The 23349-nt window shown below is 38.1% G+C and overlaps 2 protein-coding genes across 5 annotated transcripts in view; one reads left to right on the forward strand and one right to left on the reverse strand.

Moving 5' to 3' along the window:
- Window positions 1-23349, forward strand: part of LOC127448893 (RIPOR family member 3-like) — a 241818-nt gene that overhangs the window by 121067 nt on the left and 97402 nt on the right. Inside the window, exon 1 of one of the 2 annotated variants that reach the window (XM_051711824.1) lies at window positions 3576-3594. The exons of the other annotated variant lie outside the window; for it this stretch is intronic. The gene's annotated coding sequence lies outside the window, so the exon portion shown is untranslated. Of the gene's footprint in view, window positions 1-3575; window positions 3595-23349 lie in introns of those variants that run through there. 2 annotated transcript variants of the gene reach the window in all.
- The window catches only part of LOC127448890 (chromodomain-helicase-DNA-binding protein 6-like), a 77390-nt gene that overhangs the window by 39675 nt on the left and 14366 nt on the right, over window positions 1-23349 (reverse strand). For all 3 annotated transcript variants that reach the window (XM_051711803.1, XM_051711801.1, XM_051711800.1), the window contains exons 3-13: window positions 12486-13021; window positions 10648-10795; window positions 7994-8143; window positions 7792-7857; window positions 5960-6018; window positions 5416-5533; window positions 4784-4870; window positions 4078-4212; window positions 3730-3851; window positions 2451-2694; window positions 2146-2322 (exon numbers count right to left, since the gene is read on the reverse strand). In XM_051711803.1, coding sequence (XP_051567763.1) covers window positions 2146-2322; window positions 2451-2694; window positions 3730-3851; window positions 4078-4212; window positions 4784-4870; window positions 5416-5533; window positions 5960-6018; window positions 7792-7857; window positions 7994-8143; window positions 10648-10795; window positions 12486-13021 — 1842 coding nt within the window. The remainder of the gene's footprint in view (window positions 1-2145; window positions 2323-2450; window positions 2695-3729; window positions 3852-4077; window positions 4213-4783; window positions 4871-5415; window positions 5534-5959; window positions 6019-7791; window positions 7858-7993; window positions 8144-10647; window positions 10796-12485; window positions 13022-23349) is intronic.

Raw genomic sequence — 23349 nt, forward strand, 5'->3', positions numbered from 1 at the left:
AAAAGAAGAAGAATGGAAGTGAAAGTGAAAGTGGAGATTTATAGTAAAAAATGACTTCAATATTGATCTGTTTCTTGTCCACGCGCATCAAATAACTTCAGAAGATATGGATTTAATCACTGGAGTCATATGGATTACTTTTATGCTGACTTTATGTGATGACTTTATTTTTGGTCACCATTGACTTCCATTGTATGGACCTACAGAGCTGAGATATTCTTCTAAAAATCTTTGTTTGTGTTCTGCAGAAAAAAGAAAGTCATACACATCTGGGATGGCATGAGGGTGAGTAACTGATGAGAAAATTTTCATTTTGGGGTGAACTATGCCTTTAAGGCCTATTAAATAGGCATGTGCACAAACGGTTGACATTCAGTTAACCATTCGATGTGCCAATATTCAGTTACCAAAATCACCATTCGGTTATTCTACATGTGCAATAGAGGTCTTCAACCCGATCTGAGCCCAATAGTACCCGACAAACCGTTGGGTTTTTGGCCAAGTCCCAGTCAGTTTTTCAAGTATAGGACGAGTCAGGGGCTGTTCACACGTGATTTTGCGTGCATCTGTAACTCTATGCTCATGACAATACTAACGTTCCCTACCTCACGGAAATGTCAGTTTTCCCGGGCAGTGCGCATATCAGGTTTAGCACTTCAATTACATTTTTTTCACTCTGTTGCAGGCAGTGACAGTTTGATTATTTTTCATTGACTTTAATGTTACTGATTTTATCATTATAAGATCTATGTATTGTGCTATTTAGGCTAAAAGCTCACTGTGCACTTTATTTACTGCTATTTAGAGTATTTTTTATTTTTTTTTTGCATATCCATGCATCCTCACGGTTAACCGAGTATTACAAACTGTTACCGTGCATATCTCTACTATTTACACAAATCTGAATTTTCAGCATAAAAGATTTTAAAACAAAACAATGCACCTCTATTAACTCCTACACACTGAAGACTAGAATCTAAAATGTAATACTTTGACTAGACCCAACTATCCAAAATATCATTTCAGGACTACATTTTAATTGTTTGATGCTGAACAACTCAGTCAGGTACTCAAAATTCTTTCAGAAAATTATGAAAATTGGCATCAAACAGGGTGTGAATAGTTTTTATTAGCGATATACTGATATATCAGCATAAGTATTGATTAATCAGCCAATATTCGGCTATTTGGGACCAATGGCATCGGCCAACAACTATGAAAGCTTGACGGATTAAAAGAATGGTCATTCCTCCTTGTGTTAGTTGCAAATTCTAGAGACAGCCTTGAAAATAATTAACATTTTCCCTTTCAAATATCTTTGGTGAATTTGAGTGAATACTAATTGCCAATATACAATCTTTTTTTTTCTCCCCAATTTCGAATGCCCAATTCCCAATGCGCTTTAAGTCTTCGTGGTGGCGTAGTGACTCGCCTCAATCCGGATGGCAGAGGACAAATCTCAGTTGCCTCCACGTCTGAGACCGTCAGTCTGCGCATCTTATCATGTAGCTTGTTGAGCATGTTACCGTGGAGACGCAGCTCGTGTGGAGGCTTCACGCTATTCTCTACGGCATCCATGCACAACTCACCATGTGCCCCACCGAGAGCAAGAACCACACATTATGGCAACCACGAGGAAGTTACCCCATGTGACTCTACCCTCCCTAGCAACCAGGCCAATTTGGTTGCTTAGGAAACCTGGCTGGAGTCACTCAGCACAGCGCCTATATACGATCTTTATAAATGGCATTATTTGGGACATTGACCGCCATGCTCACTAGACATTGAAACTGGCCATTAAAAACACATTGATCGACCCAAAAAAAAAAATTATATATATATATATATATATAAATATAAAACACTTTTATGTCACTTAGTTGTTGTGAACAGGCCATAAAGGAATAGTTCACCCAAAAATGAAAATTCTCTCATCATTTACTCACTCTCATGCCATCCCAGATGTGCATAACTTCTTTTCTTCTACAGAACACAAATGAATCGAACACATCTGAGATAGCATGAGGGTGAGTAAATGATGACAGAATTTTTATTTTTGGGTGAACTATTCCTTTGACAAATTTAACAATACCACCCAGCACACAAATAACCAAACAAGCATCGGTGTAAGCCTATTAAACTGACCAGGTTCATGAGTTTGAGCCCCTCCAGCAGTTTACAGTTGCGGTTTTTAAGGCGATGAGCTTCATCGATCACCACACAGCGCCAGTTAATCTTCTTCAGTTCGGGACAGTCTGCCATTATCATTTCAAACGTAGTGATCACTCCATGAAACTTAAACTGGCCAAGCACTATATTTCCCTGAAGGAGCAAGAGAGTGGTTATGAGAAACAGACTGTACAAACAAATATAAACTATACCTAACTGTTGTAAAATCACTGCCTCTCTATAAATTAAACACTCTTCCCTTATCTGCCTGTCTGACTTACCTGTTCATCTCGGTGGTACATCTCATACTGCTGAATCATCTGCCGGCTGATCTGACTGCCGTGATAAACGATGACGTTCATTTCTGTCCAGGTGCGAAACTCTCTCTCCCAGTTAGTGATGGTGGAGAGAGGGGCGATGATGAGGAAGGGTCCTCTCAAACCCATGAGGAAAATCTCATACAGGAATGTGATGGACTGGATGGTCTTCCCCAGGCCCATTTCATCAGCCAGAATACAGTTCTTCCTATATCCAGAGAAAGCTTTTTGGTCAAGATTGCAATTCTGAATGAACTGACCTGGAATTGGTCACATCAGCATCTTTCTGCAGAATCAATTTCTGATCATTATCATAATTAAAATTATCTGTTTTTATTAGGGCTGCCAAAGTTAACATGTATGTTTAACAACAGTGTAATTTGCAGGAAATTCAGCTAGTTTAATTGTGTAAACTACTTTGAAAATTACTACCGGAAACTGTGTTTACTTATTTTAATATATTGCCAAGAATATATAAAAAAATAAAAAAGAATCAAAATGTTTACAGTGTTCTAAAGTTGTTTACATGTCATACAGTTTGTACAAAATTCTCTCATCATTTACTCACCCTCATGCCATCCCAGATGTGTATGACTTTCTTTCTCATTCAGAACACAAGCGAAGATTTTTTGAAGAATATATCAGCTCTGTAGGTCCATACAATGCAAGTGAATGGTGAACAAAACTTTGAAACTCCAAAATCCACATAAACTCCTTTTTATCAGTATAAATCGTGACATCAGCATCTCTTTGGCGATCATGATTGCTAGCTTGATTACACTTCCTAGCGCCATCAAGCGCTCTGCGCATGCATCAAGTACTAGGAAGTGTAATCAAGCTTGACCTCATAATCGTGCCTAGAGACTACAATGGCAAGATGTACAGTGAAAAATGAGTTAAATTTTAGTCTTTTCTCACCCAAAACTGACTGGATCACTTCAGAAGACATATGGATTACATTTATGCTGCCTTTATATGCTTTTTGGAGCTTTTGCTCACCAATCACTTTGCATTGTATGGACCTACAGAGCAGAGATATTCTTTTTAAAAATCTCAATTTGTGTTCTGCAAAAGAAAGAAAGTCATACACATCTGGGATGGCATGAGGGTGTTCATTATGAGAGAACTATTGCTTTGAAATGAGTATATTTGTGTAATTATTCAGGTAGCACCTTAAAACCTTGACCTAGTATCAGGGTTCTGGGTAAAACCTTGAAGCCCTGAAAATAAAAGTCCTTTTCACCTGTTGTACCAGTTGAAAAGTAGCCAATTCATTCCCTCCAACTGGTATTCTCGAAGCTGGTTCCCATTTCTATATTCTCTGGTTTTCTCCAGTTTCTGCCACTGTTCTGGTAGAGGCCTCTCCTGTATTAAAACAGAGAGGACAGAGCTGCCATTTCTTCTTCTAGTTTAAGATAAATATGGTACAGAATAACAAAACTGTTAGAGCACTAAATAGGAGGATAAAACAGAATTGAACCACAAACTAATATAGCATACAGTACAAACACACGGTATAAAATGTCCAATACAGCAGTTAATCTTAAAAGAAAAAATGGAAAATTCCATTAATTTGCATTTGTGAGCTTACCACATTCTTGATTTCTGGAATTCTCTTGAGGTCTTCAAACTCTCCGATTTTCACAGGGTCAACATCTTCTTGTAGCTCCCAAGTGCTCTCCTCATATGACAAGGAGCACCATTTCACCAGGTAGTGTGTAACTTCCTGGAAACATTCAAACATTGGAAATGCACATATCACACTTCAAATATCACATGGATATTTATGTTCACTCTAGTCAATAGCCATATAGATTTCATAAAGATTATCAATGTAGATTTAATTAATCAAAAGTCTGGCACCACAACTAGCACTCAAGCTGATACGTTCTTTGAACTTGTTATCTCTTAGCCAATCAACTTGCTCACATGTGATATATCAAACCAGTCAGCTCACACGGTGTAAGCTGATAGGTCCTTTGACGTGTAATTGGGTAGCCAATCAACTCAATTTGCAGATAAGTTTCACTGCAGCGTGCTACGAGAGTTTTCCATGAAACCCTCCTCCTCCCCAGCTCTACTGGTCTAGATCTGCTGCATGGGGATTTTATTTATGTCTAATTGTGCAGCAGCACGTCCAACATGCTCAATGCAGCATGTCTTGTGTTTTTCTAATTGTGCAGAAGCAGTAGCATGTCACATGCTTAATTCAGTATGTTTGTGCAGGTTCTAGAGAGTCTTTCCGAGAGATGCCATGACTGAAATACTGTTTTCAAGAGATCACTTAAAAAGCTCACCTCTCCTGTTTCTGTATCTGTAGTGATGGCGATCTCTAAAACTCGATCAACCTCAATGTAGTCCGGATTAAAGAGGTCTTCATCCGGCTGTGGTGAAAAGATAAGACAGGACAAGATAAGACAATCAAGAAGTCTGCGTTCTGAAAACCATTGATATAAATCAATATATAGATGATAATATAACTATATTATATTATATTATAGGTTAGTGTGTAATTTCTGTGCCACTAACTTCATCAAAGAGAATTGTTAAAATAGTGATTGTTTCCAAAAAGGTTTCCCAAACACTCACTCCTCATTTTCCATTGGTCAGACACACAAGTAATTGGTTGAGCCAATGTTGTTATGTCAGGCTGGTCAGGATGCTCAAACAAACAGAGCAGTGTTTTGATAGCGTCACAGTGTTTACACCTACAAATGGCTTACATTTAGTTGTCTCAGCATATTAACTGAAAAAATTACAAACCTCAAGTTTGAGCTCTAAATTTCATTCTTTTAGAAACAAGTTTTAGAAAGCACCACAGAAATGTAACTTTGATGCATTACAAAAAAAAAGAAAAAATCCTAAATGCATTCCAGTTTCCATTCTAAACAAGCTACAAACAAATTACAGCGTGCTCTGGCAGACCCACCTCTGTGAAAATGTGCTTCATTTGTGCATGCTTGGTTCTGAAGCGCTTGATTTTTTGTTGAATGCGTGGGTCCTTCTCCAGTTCCTCCAAGGTCGCCCATTTACAGTGCAAATAGGAGCTGCCAATGAGAAAATACTTTCATATCTGGCAACGTGCAGTAAAAACATCGAACAAGCTGTGACAATCAGTTCTAAAAGGTCTGCATTTAGCAGTTATGATTTGATTTACATAAATACAGGAAATATGTTTAGACTAAGTCCTTACAGTGGTTTGTGTGCCTGTACTTATATTTTTCTATATAGGTTGGTCATTTTCAGAACTAAACCAAAAAGAAGGCCTTGTTGACAGCAGACAAATCACTCTACTGTCAATTCAGCGAGTGATTTCATGCGGCAGGATATATTCCCACACTATCAGATTGATCATTTTATGCATAAATTATTTGAAGTAATGCATTAAACAATAAAATTTTGTAATGGAGGAAACTTTTCAATTCACACTCTCTATTTGCTCAGACAGTTTGACAAGCTGAGAGTAGACTTACAAATTTCTGTACTTGACATAAAACTCCTCCATCTCTTCTGGTGCTTCATCAGGAGATGTCTACACAAAATAAAGACTTTTGGTTTGTATTGTACTGAAACCTCAGAACAAAAAAGATAAAACTAATAATATTCCAAAAAGAGATGTTTTTTTTTTTCCCTCTGTTGACATAGTTCCTATTGACCTGTTTCACGTGACGTCACTGTGTGACCGCGCCGCCATGTTTGTGACAAAAATTCCATATACCTTCAATATGCTGCACTGTGAGATGCTAAAAAAACCTTCTCCAGGATTTAAAAGCAGCTCCTACATTCATACAGATGGGATCATCACAGACGTTTTTAAGACTGTGACTAAATCAGACCTGAAAACAACACAAAAACATCTATAACTTCTGAATGAGAGATGTTTACAGTGATGTACTGGTGGGCGTGTACTCGCTGGTCACACATCAGACTCGCTGGTGTAAGGAGATGAATCATGGATAAAATATCTTTATATATCTGCGAAAGTTCAATTTAGCAATATTTGTGCTGTCTTCAGACCTGTATGAACTTTTCTTGGGACTTGGCATGGATCAAAAGCAATTTTCGATGTTTTTCTTGATATTATTTTTCGGTTGTTTTTCCATTCACCGTCATTGTTTCCTCCCGCTAATGATCACAAATATGGCGGCTGCAGGGAACAGTGACGTCACTGAAACAGGTCAATTGAAAAAGGAAGTTAGGGTGGGAAATCTTAAATGGTTTGTCCCTTTTTTTCCTACATAGCCAATAGCTTTTAGTTTACTTCAGAGCCTTGAACCTTGATTTGCTACCTGCTATTGCTATTGGGTTGAAATTAGGCTTGTTTGAGATGAGCGAGTTCTGCGCAAAACCGATCAACGGGGATCAGCTGTCCGACTTGTTGTGATGTCATGACGACGAGTGTCAAACAATGTCCCACAAGGTGGCCGCAGTTGTAGCAGGCAGGTGGCATAGTTGCTTTTCCCGAGCTGAACGAACAGCAAGCACGATGGAAAATTACTTGCTGACGACACAGCTTAATGCTCATTGGCTTAAACAACTGTGATGTTTTGTTCTCTTTTAAAATGTTAGTTTTTTTTTATCTCTAATATGCTTTTATGTGTATAAATTATATGTGAATGTTCCCAACACTATGACATCTCTGTATGGGATATGTGACTGGTATCATATTTCTGAAATATCTAAAATACGGGTCTTTATTAAACTAAAAATGGATGAAAAGACACGTCTTATGGGGGGAATTAAATAACAGGAACATTGAGTGTCTTGTTCATCATATTTATTTTCATTTATAAGCAATAGAATTTAAATTGCATCCACTTTATTAACAACAAAGCACATGAACGTGAATCACGCGATATCGGCCTTTGATCTCGTAGCGACTGATCCACTACGAGATGTGAGAACTGTCTGACTTAACAGCTCTTATTTCACTCCTCCCCTGACTGCACCAGCCTGCTCTCGTCTATTTTCAAGGCGAGGCGTTTGGCATCTCAAACGAGCCTATTGTTATTATAAGGCGGTACATTTTCAATCTAGAGAGCATATGGGACAAAAATCTGTTTAGTGGAGCATGAGTCATCAATATCTGTGGCCTGTTTTCCTCCAAGAGGTCAATCCTGAAACGAGCACCCCTGCTAAAAGTATATTTTGTCAAATTTTAAGAGCTCACTAGCATATAATGGCCTTAAAGCAAATAGACATGGATTAAAAGCCACAAAACTCCAATTTTGATTTCATGGAGTCTATAACATCTTTTCTGAGATCATAATTGGGGAAAAACAAGTGTGACGAGTGTACCCTTTACCTCCTTCTTGACTGTTCGCACAGAGAGTATTTTCTCAATGATGTTAGCCTCATCTTCAGGGGGTTCCTGGGAAAAAAGAAAGTGGGAATTATTCCTCATTGTGTGTGTGTGTGTGTGTGTGTGAGTGTGTGTGTTTGCTCCGCTCTTTCAGAAGTAGGGCAGGTGTGTGTTGTGGCGTAATTGTAGATGTTGCCAGGGTTACCTCAGCCTGCCAGGCGAGGGTAGAGGAAGATAGGGCAGGAATTCGGCCTGAACCCAAAACAGCGATGGTCTCCCCATCATCATCCACGACCTTGAAATCAAGATCTTCATTATACTTCCGCCTCTTCACCTGACGCCCTGAACGCCTCTTCTGCAGAGAGAAACAGAGAGGGACAAGAATAAGAAGGAAGGAATGAATGAAGAAAGAAAGAAAGAGAGAAAGAAAGCAAGGAAGGAAGAGAAAGAAAGAAAGAAAGAAAGAAAGAAAAGAAATGACAGAAAGAAAGAGTAGAAATTCAATGAGATTAAAGGAACATTCTGGGTTGAATGCAATTTAAAGTAACAACAGCATGTCACAAGCTATGTTTCAATCCAAGTTGTGAATTTAAGTAATGCAAAAAAACCAAAATAATAGCACAAACAATGTGCCAATAAAGCTGCGTTTCCATCCCATGTGTTCAAAAGAACAAAATCGTCACGTCCAGATACATTGTAGCCAATGTGACTCTTATCAATAAAATACTCATGGTTTAGAGCACACAGACAAAACACTGTATATAACTTTTTCTCATGTTTGGAAGCGACATGTGTGTGTGTTCCTCCTTCCTTATGGATTTTATTCCCATATGTGGCGAGCAGGGCGTGGCCAAGCGATAAGGATGGACGGCTGGGGGAGAATTAATCAATCAGCGGGGAGAGAGATAAAGAGGAGCCAGAGCCGCTGTTCGAGAGAGATGAGAGAGAAAGAGAGAGAGAGAGAGAGAGAGAGAGAGAGAGCTGCACAAAGCTGTCTGTGTGTGTGTCAGTGTGTTGGACGTGACTACTGAAAAGCAGTGTGTGTATTTTATGTGATGCTGAAAAGCAGAGTTTTGTTGTACACTGAAAAGTGTCTTACGTGGATTGTTCACCCGGCTCCCACTTCCTCCTTCATAAGAAAAGCAGAGGTCTGCCACATCATATTAGTGTTTCCATCCAGCAGTTTTTACACGATATCCCAAAATGCGCATAAATATAAGTGGATGGAAACTCAGCTACAGACAATAATTTCAACATATAGTTCAGTTTGTAAAAAAAAGAAAAGAAAATTGTGTTTACAGTACTGCACTTAAAATGAAAGTTTTTGAGGCCAGCATTTTAGAAGGTTTAAAAGAAGAAATGTGTAGCTTTTATTTAGTAAATTCTTTAGTAAACAGTATATTTGTCATTTGAGCTGTTAAGTAATTAGTACTTTGTGAATCATCACATCCCTTTTTGGTCTCCTTGCTCGTATCCTGCAGAAGTTGGATACAGCTTTGCACTGACAAGCTTAACAACTAAATGTATCACACTGGTCTTATGTTAACACATATAATGTTTAAGTCTTATGGCTATAATTTTGAAACAGTGTTTATTCTAACGTTTATTCTGGTGCCTTGCCACATAGACTTCAATTGTAAGTGCTTTACTGTTAAACACGTTTTTGTTACTGTTTTTGCTTGTATTTACAAACTGAGGGAAGAGGCAAAATTAACTTTTGTGGTAATAAACAGCATGGCATAGATTATGTCAACACAATAAATTAATATTTTGTCATCATTAACAGCCTCATATCGTTCCAAACCCGCATGACTTTCTTTATTCAGTGCAAAGGAGATGTTAGGCAGAATCACAGCCTCAGCAACCATTCACTTCTTTATGGAAAACGATGCAATGAAAGTGAATGGTGACTGAGAATACTGAAAATATACTATTTTAGAGAATACTAAAATACCGTCTAACATCTACTTTTGTGTTCCACAGAAGAAAGTCATATGGGTTTGGAACAACATGTGGGTGAGTAAATGATGACAGAATTTTCACTGATGTGTGAACTGTTCCTTTAACTTGTATTAAACCCGGAACAGTCCTTAAAAAAGTTCTATTTAAAGGTATAGTTCACCCAAAAATGGAAATTCTCTCATCATTTACTCACCCTCGTGCCATCCCAGATGTGTATGACTTTCTTTCTTCTACTGAACACAAATTATGATTTTTAGAAGAATACTTTAGCTCTGTAGGTCCATACAATGCAAGTGAATGGGTGCCAAAAGGTTAACGCTCCAAAAAGCACATAAGGGTATCATAAAAGTAATCCATACGACTCCAGAGTTTTAATACATTTCTTCAGAAGTCATATGATAGGTGTGGATGAGACCAAATTGTCAAGTCCATTCTTCTCCTTGCCCAGTAGGTGGCGATATGCATGAAGAATGATAATCACCAAAAACACAAGAAGAAGAAGAAGAATGTGAATGTGATCTGTTTCTCACCCACACCTATCGTTTCACTTCTGAAGACACTGATTAATTAATCTTATGGATTATGTTTATGCTGATTTATGTGATATTTGGAGCTTCAAAATTATGGCACCCATTCACTTGTATTGTACAGACCTACAGAGCTGGGAAATTCTTCTAAAAATCTTAATTTGAGTTCAGCAGATGAAAGAAAGCATACACATCTGGGATGGCATGAGGGCGAGTAAATGATGAGAGAATTTTCATTTTTGGGTGAATTTATTCCTTTAAGTTTTTGAATTTTTGTAAAATACAGCATGATGCACAAGTAACCAGCACAAGAAAAACACAAAAGGACCAATGTAGATCAGTTAAACAGGACAGGGGCAGAGGAACTCACGGTGTTGTCCATGGCATCAATGCTTTCCTCCCCTCCAGTGGCGAGCGTGCTGAGAGAGGCTGTGTCATCGCTCTCCACTGGCTCCAGAAGAGCATCACTTTTCCTCTTTCCTTTCTTCTTCTTTTCTGGAGGAATGGCACCCTGCTCTCTGTAGCACACAGCCCAAAAAGAAAATCAAAATCCACCTTACATCTACATGGATTTGCAAAAGTTGAAAATATCAGACCATATTGTAGTACAAATGCAGTGCAGCAATTTTCTCTTTTAGTACTGCACCCAGGACATTTTGCTAAATTCTCCTTTTATGTTCTGTGGAAGAAAAAAATTAATCCAGGACATGATAAAAGTGAACTATCTCTTTAAGTTTGTGTTAGGTCAATGTCTTGCAGAGATGAATGCAACTGTGTACAATGATAAACTCAAGAGACACCAAATTAAATCCCAAATTTAAAGGAATTGTTCACCCAAAAATGAAAATTCTGTCATTATTTACTCTCGTTCTCGTTCTGAAACCATATGACTTTCTTTCTTCTGCAGACCACAAAAGGATATGTTGTAAGGCGTGTGACATTCACTGATTTCCATACAACAGTAGTTGATAAGGACTCACTTTAAAGCTTAAAGTAGTTCACCAAAAAATTAAAATTCTCTCATTTACTCACCCTCATGCTTTCCCAGATGTCTATGGCTTTCTTTCTTCTGCTGAACGCAAAGATTTTTAGAAGAATATTTCAGCTCTCTATGTCCATACACTGCAAGTTAACAGTGACCAGAACTTTGAAGCTCCAAAAAGCACATAAAGTAATCCATAAAACTCTAATGGTTTAATCCATGTCTTCTGAAGCGATCGAATTGGTTTTGGGTAAGAACGCACCAGAATGTAACTCCTTTTTCACTATAAATTTGACATCAACAGTCTCTTTGGCGACCATGATTTCAAGCTCGCTTACACTTCTTAATGCCATCTAGCACTCTGCGCCCTATGAAGTGTAACTGAGCTTAAAATCATGATCATCAAGATTGCGGATGTCAATATTTATAGTAAAAAAAGGAGGAGTTATATTTTGGTCTGTTCTTACCCAAAACTGACTGGATCACTTCAGAAGATATGGATTAAACCACTGGAATCATATGGAATACTTTTATTCTGCCTTTATGTGCTTTTTGGAGCTTCAAAGTTTTGGTCACCATTCACTTGCATTTTGTGGACCTAGAGAGCTGAGATATTCTTCTAAAAATCATAATTTTTGTTCTGCAGAAGATAGACATACATACTGTATCTGCGAAGGCACGAGTGGGAGTAAATCATGAGAATTTTCATTTTTTGATGAACTATTCCTTTAAAACACCCAAAAATGTCAAAATAGTAGTGCATCAAATCATAGATCAAGTACACAGTGCACAACTCCAATATGGCAAAACATCAACACCATAAATCTCATTGGTTCTCATGCATCTTGTGACCAAACATCATGCCATAAAGACACAAGAACCAATGATGTTTGATGATGTTGACGAGTCGACTATTGGATTTATGTGCTGTTTATATGATTTGACTGTGGATAACAACTTAAATTCTGGAATGTTCATCATAAAAAATTATTGTATTCCTCCAGAAGACTTAAAATATGGTACACAAATTGCACAGACTTCTTTTAAGATCCTTATGGGTCTTGTTTTTAAGCTTTAAAATCACTATCAACTGCCTTTGTATGTAATATGGGTTTGGAGCGACATGAGGCTGAGTAAATGATGTCAGAATTTTCATTTTTTTTTATTATCCCTTTAAGATCCTTCTGATTTGACAGTGCAGAACTACAGCTATATATTGAACTCACTTTGGCTTCCTCCCTCTCTTAGAGGGTGGATGTGTTGCAGCATTCTTGGCCTGTGTCTTTACTTTCACCTCTTGACCTTTCTTGACCTTTTTGACCTCTTTTTGTGCTTTCACCTCCCTCTTCTTGTGATCCTTTTGCTCCTTCGCTGCCTTTGATGTCCTTGGAAGAATCCCCTTCCCCTCCTTTTGCTCCTTTCTCTTTGGTTTAACATCGCTCTCTCCACGTTTTTGCCACTCAAACTCTTTGTTGTCTTTTTTCCTCCGTTTCTTCTTCACCCTGGCCCCACCCCCTCCATCGTCCTCCTCGCTGCTGATTGGTGAGGATGATGGGCGGAGACTCTGGCTGCTGGCTGTAGGCCCCGCCTCCCGTAAACCAGAGTGCTTTGCGTGAGTCATGCAGTGATTGGGCGGCCCTCCGATGATTCGCAACTGTTCTTTGCCCAAGTGGCCGATGGGAAATGTTGTTTGTGCGTTTTGGTCAGATGCATTTGAGGCAGCAGCGGATGGAGTGTGCTTTAGTATGTGGGTGGCAGACATCTGCAAATACAACAGAGTCTGCTTAGAAGCCAACAAAAGATCTGTTTCTCAAATTAAACACTATTTCTGTTGTTTTAACCAGTCAGACCCATCATGATTTTACTGGTCAAGCTCTTCAATCTTAACACATACTGCAATAATAACCAGCTGAACCAGCATGTGTCTGTGCTAGACCAACAATTCCCATCTAAACCAGTTAAGACCATCTTGGAATTTAAAATAGTCTAAACTGGCCTTGAGATTATCTGTAATTATTGGACATGATTATCGTGATTATTAGCCGATAACCATGTCTGCTTGACCGATTGTGAATTTGGAGTAAAATCAGTGCAAAATAAGTGTTCATTGTCCTTTTACTTCTTACTCTCATTTCAAAGTCCTACAAAAAAATAGGGCTGAGATTTCCCGATTCGATTCTGACTGAAAAACCCTCGATTCAACTGTACTATCTATTCTATTTGAATCTATATCAATTCATATGGGTATATTTGAGTTATAATGTCCATTTTGATTACATATAAAATGAATTATCTCCAAGCAAATACTGTTAATTATATAGGAAACCTTCTAACTAGGTACATTATGAAAATGTTAATTTTACAAATTATATTTTTTTTTTGTCACATTTTAGCTTTTTTTTTTTTTTAAACAAACAAATCCATGTATTCCATCAAAATATATTATATTGCATATATTATTTTTTGCTACATGTTCATTGATTAATACATAATTTATCCTTTTTAGTATTTACATTGATTTGTAGAACACATGCTAAAAATCTGTACTGTCTCTTTAAGAAATCCGGTAGTTCTGTAAAGAACATCTGTTAATGAGCGCATATTAACGAGAGAGGACTCGAATGGCTTCTTTGTGTAATCCGTGCTATTCGTGATTAGAATTAAATGTTTTTTAACAACAACTGACTGTAAAGAACAGAAAGGACTTAAAAAAAAAAGAGACATTCAATGACAAATAGATTGTGTGGATCTCATCCTTGGTCATGCATTACACGGAACAAGTCAAACCAAACTTTTACTCTCAACATGCAGTGAAAGGATGCTGAACTTCTTCGCCACTATACTACTCAATCAGAACATTTCACAGTCAGTGCCTAATCACAGACATTTTTAGTTGCATGGCATGAAATTTGGTCTCATTTCCGAGTGATTAACTTACATTGTAGAGAGATGCGTATAAATCTTGGGATTTAAGAATCAATATTGAGATCGATCAAATGAAGATCACGATGCATTGGAAAATTATTATTTTTACCCAGTCCTACTAAAAAAAAAATATGGAAAATTTCTTAAAATGTTCCTTGGGACATATACTTGGACTCTGGTGGAACCTAGAGATGCCCAAGCAATTATTAAACACTGGGTTATTTTAGGACACATTAAGTTTTTCTTAACATTTTTTCCTAAAGAACATCACACACATATAAAGGAAACAGAATTCATTTCAGTACAGAGAACTTTGTGTTTCTGGTACACAGTTAGCCCAGTGCGTCTTATTCCGCACAGCACGTTTATTTTTATCTGAGTCTAGCGATGCAGCACACATGTGGAACAGCATGCGCATGTGCAAGCACTCATAAACACACATACAGACACACTCACTCTGCAACCGAGCATGCGACTGCAGGCAGGTATGGGGATAATGTCAATTAATCATACGCTTTCCAAAGCAAGCGGGCTGGAATCAGGGCCGTTGTCATGGCAACAGGCTCGGGACCAAGCAGCGGGAAGCGGCAATGTAAACACGCAGTCTCTGTGGTAGTAACCCTTTCTTCTCTGGGGTCTGTAAAGCATCAACCTTGTTGTTTCTTGAAGGCAAAATTAACGATTTCTACAAGGGGGAAAATACTAATGTAGTTTTTAAGCTCTCATTATGAAGACAGGATGAATAATTTGTAACTAACAATCCTTTTCACTTTGTACCCTTTAATTAACTTTTTCTAGTTCTTTTTCTTGAATCTCTTCAAGAATCTCTTTCTACGTATTATATGCATGTGCCCGCAAATCTATACATACAAACACACAAAAAATTCATTCATTCATATTCTCACTTTCATATAGGCATGCGCAAACACTCCAGAGTATTCCCGTGACGTGCTGCAGTATGCATGCTTGCCAGGCAAATCTGCCAACCACAAACACACACACACACACACACACTCACTGTCTGCAGTCAAATTCCCTATGAATCAATACCAACTCCCAACTCCCAAACGTGACAGCTGCAGTTTAGTCAATGCCAGCTCTATCTCTTCCAGAAAAAAAACCTGAACATACCTTTCTCAGATAGATCTTTCCTGCTAATATGCATCCATCAAATGCACTTACATCTTTAAAATGTTAGCAACCACGAGCCCTGGTAATAACTGTAACAAACATTATATTCATACAAGTATTAATTATAGCATTTCGTTTTCCTCAGGGATTCGGTAAAATTATAGTTTGGGATGCTGGCAGAGTAATCCCTTCTGATAATAGCAAGCTCTGATCTGATTGGCTGGTTTTATACAAACTCTGGGAAGTTTTTATCAGTCCAATGGGAAACAGTTGTGTTTAGAAGGTGTGGGGCTGTTACAATTAGAGCTTTAGAGGAAGATCTGGTCGCTGAATTTGACAAAACTGACATATATTCACCGTTTTGTTTGAGGCACTTAGAAGCAAGAAAATGACATAATGTTGTGCACAACAGTACATTCCTGTCTGTTCTCAGTTATATCAGATTTCATGTTTTCCTGCCGCCCTTAAGAACAAGTACAAAAGCAAACTGTGGTTGATTATTTTGCACGTCTGATGGTCTCTTTTCTGACTAACAGATCGAATCAGTGCACGTCCACTTTTTCAGCCGTCCTTGTTCTGAGAGTATTTTCCCGTTAATTTTTTTCCATAAGGATTTCACTAAATCCTTCATAAAAGAGTTCTAAGCCATGAACCAAACGAACCAGCTCCGAGGTGAATTACAACATTACAAACTTTGATTTGAAGCAAAAAATGTATTTGAAATTTGGAAAAAAAGGCAAAAGGTTCAAGACTGTGTATTTATGTTCTTTCATGAGGGAATGAACTACAATCCCATGAAACATAACGAATGACACAATCGAATTTAAAACAATGAAAAAAATTTTTAAACAATTTATTTTTTGTTGTTGATTATAAGTTTGGAATGAATATACAGTATTTAAAGTATATTGTATACATCATTCGCAATGTGTCAAGGAAGTAGGCAGTCGGTGGTTGCAGAGCTCTTTTGGCACAGTTTGTTGGCCATGTTTCTCCGATTGGTGCATTTCCCCCCACAGGATCATGGGTAGTGTTGTTCTTCACCAGGAATTCCATACAATTTTAAAAATTGAAATAATGCGGACAGGTGGCTTCAGCAGAAGCATACACCATCGATTAACAAGCTTAAAGCTCACGATAGGTCTGACTTTAAAGGTTTAAGTTATCGTTAATAATCAATTCCCCTTTGGAAAAAAAATATGTTTTTACTTCTGGAACCATACTGTTGTGCTCTATTGGCCAGTTCTTGTCCAGAATAAGCTGCAAAGTTGACCTGACTTTATTCTGGTAGTCAAAAGTTAGACTCTTTTGACTGTGAAACGAACTGCAATGTGAAACGAACTGCAAAGAAACCTTCATAAAAAAAGATATCTCTCATCAGACTCGTAAAACTCCCATTGACTTTGTATTAAATTGGTCAAAATCAAATAATAGAGCTAAATTTGGTCTGAGTTCCAGCTGGCTTTCCAGCAAGGCCTGATGCTGAAGCTGCCCAGGACCTTTAGGAACTATACTTTAATTCATCTGTCTCACAGAGAGAGAATAAAGCAAGTTTCAACAAATCAGCCAAATTTAGATTTTCACACCACTGAAATTCAAATCAAAATGCAGATCATTTGCATTAGAGAGATATGAAACTGCCAGAGGATTGGGTTGAGAATGGGTGTACATAAAAGTGTGTTTTGGCTTTTATAAATGTGTTATGTCTTGTTGGTTAATAAAGCAGTAATCTGGTTTACATTAAGTTCTAAAGATGTTTTTCGATGTTAAAGGAATAGTTCACCCAAAACCCAATTTTTATTCTCTCTTTATTCACTTACCCTGATGCCATCCCAGATGTGTATGACTGTCTTTCTCCAGCAGAACACAAATAAAGATATTTAGAAGAAGATAGAGCTCTGTCAGGTCCTTATAATGCAATTAAACGTGTGCCATGGTCCAAAAGTCACATTTAGACAGCATAAAAGTAATCCACACGACTCCAGTTGATCAATGAATGTCTTCTGAAGCAAATCAATATGTTTATGTAAGAAATTTTTAACTTTAACTCGGCACTTCCGTCCAGGGCTCTGATGCTATTTAAAATGGCCGAACTCTTGCGTGACGTTCATTTTTCAGTTGTAAATAAGCGCCGCTTCCGAATTCTCACATTAACTTGCCTATGCGCTTATGTCACGCGAAAGCTAAGAGATGCGTCAACTGCTGGCAGGAAGCAATTTTTTTTTAAAGTTAATACAGTTTTAATTATCTATTTATTTTTTACACCAACCTATCAATTTGCTTCAGAAGACATAAATTGATTGACTGGAGCCATGTGGATTACTTTTATGCTGCCTAAATATTAGTGATCGACCGAAATGGGTTTTTAAATGGCCGATGCCGATATCCAGAGAGCAGGGTGGCCGATACAATGCCGATATATCACGCAATTTAATACAGTAAATAACATAAACATAAAAATGCAAAAACAAAATAAACTCTTATTTAGCACTATATTTACTCAATGTCACACTAAACTTTAAATTTGTAAAAAAGAACATAAAAAAATAATATTGCATTTTAAATGGTAGATAGCAGTTTCTTCTGATTTCTGTTTAGTCATCAGTTTTTAATCATTTATTTGCACATGAAGAAATTGTTAATATATTAGAAAGAAGAAAATAACAGTACACACCATGGATGGCATGTCTACGTTAGCAATCGCATTTTCTCCAAAAATACAGAATCCAACCAATTGAAAATACATTGCAGATGGTATATAATAGAAGTTTTATTGATATTTGCTTTTTATCATTAGAAAGGTTACAGGGAACTGTTGAGGAGAAACTGTTAGAATACATGCTTCAGAGAAAGATTTATGAGCGCTCCACAGGACGCTGGATCTGCTGAAGTTGTGTGAGGTTGGTTTATTACATCTGTTTAAATGAGATATCTGCATATTTGCAGATGGTATATAATAGAAGTTCTATTGATATTTTCCTGATATCATTAGAAAAGAAAGTTAAAAGTGATGGAACTGCTGAGGAGAGACTGACAGAATACGTGCTTTAGAGGTAAATAAATGAGTGCTCCACAGGATGCTGGATCTGCTGATGCTGTGTGAGGTTGGTTTATTACATCTGTTTAAATGAGATATGCGCATATTTGCAGACAGTATATGATATTAGTTTTATTGATATTTGCCTTTTTATCATTAGACAAGACAGTTAAAAGTTACAGGGAACTGTTGAGAAGAGAGAGGGAGAATGAAACAGGTAAGCACTTTAACATTATAAGCTCAAACGCGCCTGCCGAGGCTCTGATATGTGGACTATTTAAATGACACTGTGTTGCACACCGGTCTATTATTGTAGTAACACGATGGCACGTAACAACAAAACGAACCGTGACTTGTCATTTACAAGTCTCAGTCCCTTCACATGCAAACAGGCGATTCTCAGCGCCCTCAAGAAACAAATCGGCCAAAGAGGAAAATGTATCGCCGATGCCAGTAATTAAAAATTCTGAATGTCGGTCGATTTATCGTACTCGGCGATATATCGGTCGACCACTACTAAATATGCATTTTGGACCGTCAAATAGCCATCAGCCTGATAGCACCTGTTTACTTGCATTGTATGGACAAAAAGAGCTGAAATGTGCTTATAGAAATATTCACTTCGGTTCTGTTGAAGAAGAAAAGTCATAACATCTGGGATAGCTTAAAGGTAAGTAAATCATGAGAGGATTTTCATTTTTACATAACTAACGCTTTAATGCATGTTTTCTATAACTTATGATTTCCACTTCAATTTGCACTCTTGGTTCTCATTTATAAATATGGTATAATATGGGCCTGATATGTCTGTGGTTTTCTGGGGTAAAATCTGACCCTAGCAGGACATTAAAAGAATGGGGGTGGGGATATATAAGGAATAATGTACAGTCAGCTGTTCGTTATCACAAAATAAACCCTGACATCTTGTATCACCGTGAAGTGGTTTATTTTGTAATAATTTCCATCTGAATGTGGATTATCCTGCATAATAATCAGGTATTTGACAAATACATAAATACATGTACATGGAATGTTGATTTGCATTGATACAGTTGAAGTCATAAGTTTACATACATCTCAGCCAAATACATTTAAACTCCGTTTTTCACAATTCCTGACATTTAACTGCAGAAAACATTCCCTGTCTTAAGTCAGTTAGGATCACTACTTTATTTTAAGAATGTGAAATGTCGGAGCCTGGGTAGCTCAGTGGTAAAATACGCTGGCTACCATCCCTGGAGCTCGCTAGTTTGAATCCCAGGGTGTGCTGAGTGACTCCAGCCAGGTCTCCTAAGCAACCAAATTGGCCTGGTTGCTAGGGAGGGTAGAGTCACGTGGGGTAACCTCCACGTGGTCGCTATAATGTGGTTCGTTCTCGGTGGAGTGCATGGTGAGTTGAGCATGGATGTCACGGTGGATGGCGTGAAGCCTCTACATGCGCTATGTCTCCATGGTATAATGCTCAACAAGATAAGATGCGTGGGTTGATGGTCTCAGACGTGGAGGCAACTGGGATTCATCCTCAGCCACCTGGATTGAGGCAAATCACTATGTGACCATGAGGACTTAAAAGTGCACTGGGAATTGGGCATTCCAAATTGGGAAAAAAAAAAAAAAAAAAGGAATGTGAAATGTCAGAATAATAGTAGAGAGAATGATTTCTTTCAGCTTTTATTTCTTTCATCACATTCCCAGTGGGTCAGAAGTTTACATACACTTTGTTAGTTTTTGGTAGCATTGCCTTTACATTGTTTAACTTGGGTCAAACGTTTTAGGTAGCCTTCCACAAGTTCTCACAATAAGTTGCTGGAATTTTGGCCCATTCCACCAGACAGAACTGAAGTAACTGAGTCAGGTTTGTAGGCATCCTTGCTTGCCCATGCTTTTTCAGTTCTGCCCACACATTTTCTATCAGACTGAGGTCAGGGCTTTGTGATGGCTACTCCAATACCTTGACTTTGTTGTCCTTAAGCCATTTTGCCACAACTTTGGAGGTATGCTTGGGGTAATTGTCCATTTGGAAGACCCATTTGAGACCGAGCTTTAACTTCCTGGCTAATGTCTTGAGATGTTGCTTCAATATATCCACATAATTTTCCTTCCTCGTGATGCCATCTATTTTGTGAAGTGCACCAGTCCCTCCTGCAGCAAAGCACCCCCACAACATGATGCTGCCACCCCCATGCTTCACGGTTGGGATGGTGTTCTTTGGCTTGCAAGCCTCCCCCTTTTTCCTCCAAACATAACGATGGTCATTATGGCCAAACAGTTCCATTTTTGTTTCATTAGACCAGAGCACATTTCTCCAAAAAGTATGATCTTTGTCCCCATGTGCACTTGCAAACTGTAGTCTGGCTTTTTTATGGCAGTTTTGGAGCAGTAGCTTCTTCCTTGCTGAGCAGCCTTTCAGGTTATGTCGATATAGGACTTCTTTTACTGTGGATATAGATACTTGTCTATCTGTTTCCTAAAGCATCTTCACAAGGTCCTTTGCTGTTGTTCTGGGATTGATTTTCACTTTTCGCACCAAACTGCGTTCATCTCTAGAGACAGAATGCATCTCCTTCCTGAGCAGTATGATGGCTGCGTGGTCCCATGGTGTTCATAATTGCATACTATTGTTTGTACAGATGAACGTAGTACCTTCAGGTGTTTGGAAATTACTCCCAAGGATGAACCAGACTTGTGGAGGTCAACAATTTTTTTTCTGAGGTCTTGCCTGATTTCTTTTGATTTTCCCATTATGAGTTTGAAGATAGGCCTTAAAATACATCCACAGGTACACCTCCAATTCAGTAAACCTCCTATTAGAAGCTAATTGGTTAATTGTCTAAAGGCTTGACATCATTTTTTGGAATCTTCCAAGCTGCTTAAAGGCACAGTTAACTTCCTGTATGTAAAATTCTGACCCACTGGAATTGTGATATAGTCAATTCAAAGTGAAACAATCTGTCTGTAATCAATTATTGGAAAAATTCCTCTGTCATGCACAAAGCAGATGTCCTAAACAACTTAGTTTAGTTAAAACTATAGTTTGCTAATATGAAATCTGTGGAGTGTTTAAAAAATTAGATTTAATGACTCATTTAATGACTTAAGTGTATGTAAACTTCTGACTTCAACTGTATGGTTATTATATGACAACAGAGAGATTCCAAAGTCTCCAGAAATGGCTCATTTTCTCCTCCGGTTTGCGTCAGAGTTCAGTTGGTGATTACTTTGTGAAATCATACCGCTTATTACAAGACCACTTGCCAAATAAATAAGTAAATGTACATGAAATATTCAAGTTGAAATTATTTTATTAGCTTACTAGTAGAGATCGCAAAGTGATATAAGAGATACAAAAGACAACTCATAATTCTGGGATGACTTCTCTGATATCACTTAACATGCAGTTTTCTTTCAGGAATGACAGACCACTCAATAGCATGATTGACCAATCAGAACTGAGTATTCCAGAGAGCTGTGTAATAAGCTTGTCCATCTTACTAAGTGAATAACATGACACTTTTATTGTGTGAGACTAATTATTTTGTATTGTAATGTTTTATGAGTATACAGTTGTGCTCAAAAGTTTACATACTCTTGGAGAACTGGTAATATATGTACCATTTTTAAAGAAAACGTGAGTGAGCAGGCAAAACACATTTTTTTTATTTCTTATGGGATTCATATTCAACTGTAGGTTATAACAGAATGGCACAATCATAAAACAAAACATGGCAACAAAGAAAAAAATGAAATGACCCCTGTTCAAAAGTCTGCATACCCTTAGTTCTTAATACTGTGTATTGCCCCCTTTAGCAACAATGACAGCGTGCAGTCTTTTGTAATAGTTATCTATGAGGCCCCAAATTCTTGCAGGTGGTATAGCTGCCCATTCGTCTTGGCAAAATTCCTCCAGGTCATGCAAAGTCTTTGGTCGTCTTGCATGAACCGCACACTTGAGATCTCCCAAGAGTGGCTCGATTATATTAAGGTCAGGAGACTGTGATGGCCACTCCAGAACCTTCACCTTTTTCTGCTGTAACCACTGGAGGGACAACTTGGCCTTGTGCTTAGGGTCATTGTCGTGCTGGAAAGTCCAACACCGTCGCATGCGCACCTTTCGAATGCAAACTGTCTGCCAGTATTTTCTGATAACATGCTGCATTCATCTTGCCATCAATTTTCACAAGATTCCCCGTGCCTTTAGAGCTCACACACCCCCAAAACATCAGTGAGCCACCACCATGCTTCACAGTGGGGATGGTATTCTTTTCACTATAGGCCTTGTTGACCCCTCTCCAAACATAGCGTTTATGGTTGTGACTATAAAGCTCTATTTTGGTCTCATCACTCCAAATTACAGTGTTCCAGAAGCTGTGAGGCGTGTCAAGGTGTTGTCGGGCATATCGTAACCAGGCTTTTTTGTAGCACTGGCGCAGTAAAGGCTTCTTTCTGGCAACTCGACCATGCAGCTAATTTTTGTAATTTAAGTATCGTCGTATTGTGCTCCTTGAAACAACCACACCGTCTTTTTCCAGAGCAGCCTGTATTTCTCCTGAGGTTACCTGTGGGTTTTTCTTTGTATCCAGATCAATTCTTCTGGCAGTTGTGGCTGAAATCTTTCTTGGTCTACCTGATTTTGGCTTGGTATCAAGAGATCCCCGAATTTTCCACTTCATAATAAGTGATTGAACAGTACTGACTGGCATTTTCAAGGCTTTGGATTTCTTTTTATATCCTTTTCCATCTTTATAAAGTTCCATTACCTTGTTACGCAGGTCTTTTGACAGTTCTTTTCTGCTCCCCATGGCTCAGTATCTAGCCTGCTCGGTGCATCCACTTGAGAGCAAACAAACTCATTGACTATTTATACACAGACACTAATTGCAATTTAAAAAGCCACAGGTGTGGGAAATTAACCTTTAATTGCCATTTAAACCTGTTTGTGTGTCACCTTGTGTGTCTGTAACAAGGCCAAATATTCAAGGGTATGTAAACTTTTGATC

Source organism: Myxocyprinus asiaticus, chromosome 12 (genome assembly GCF_019703515.2).
Source record: "Myxocyprinus asiaticus isolate MX2 ecotype Aquarium Trade chromosome 12, UBuf_Myxa_2, whole genome shotgun sequence".
NCBI classification, from domain to species: Eukaryota; Metazoa; Chordata; class Actinopteri; order Cypriniformes; family Catostomidae; genus Myxocyprinus; species Myxocyprinus asiaticus.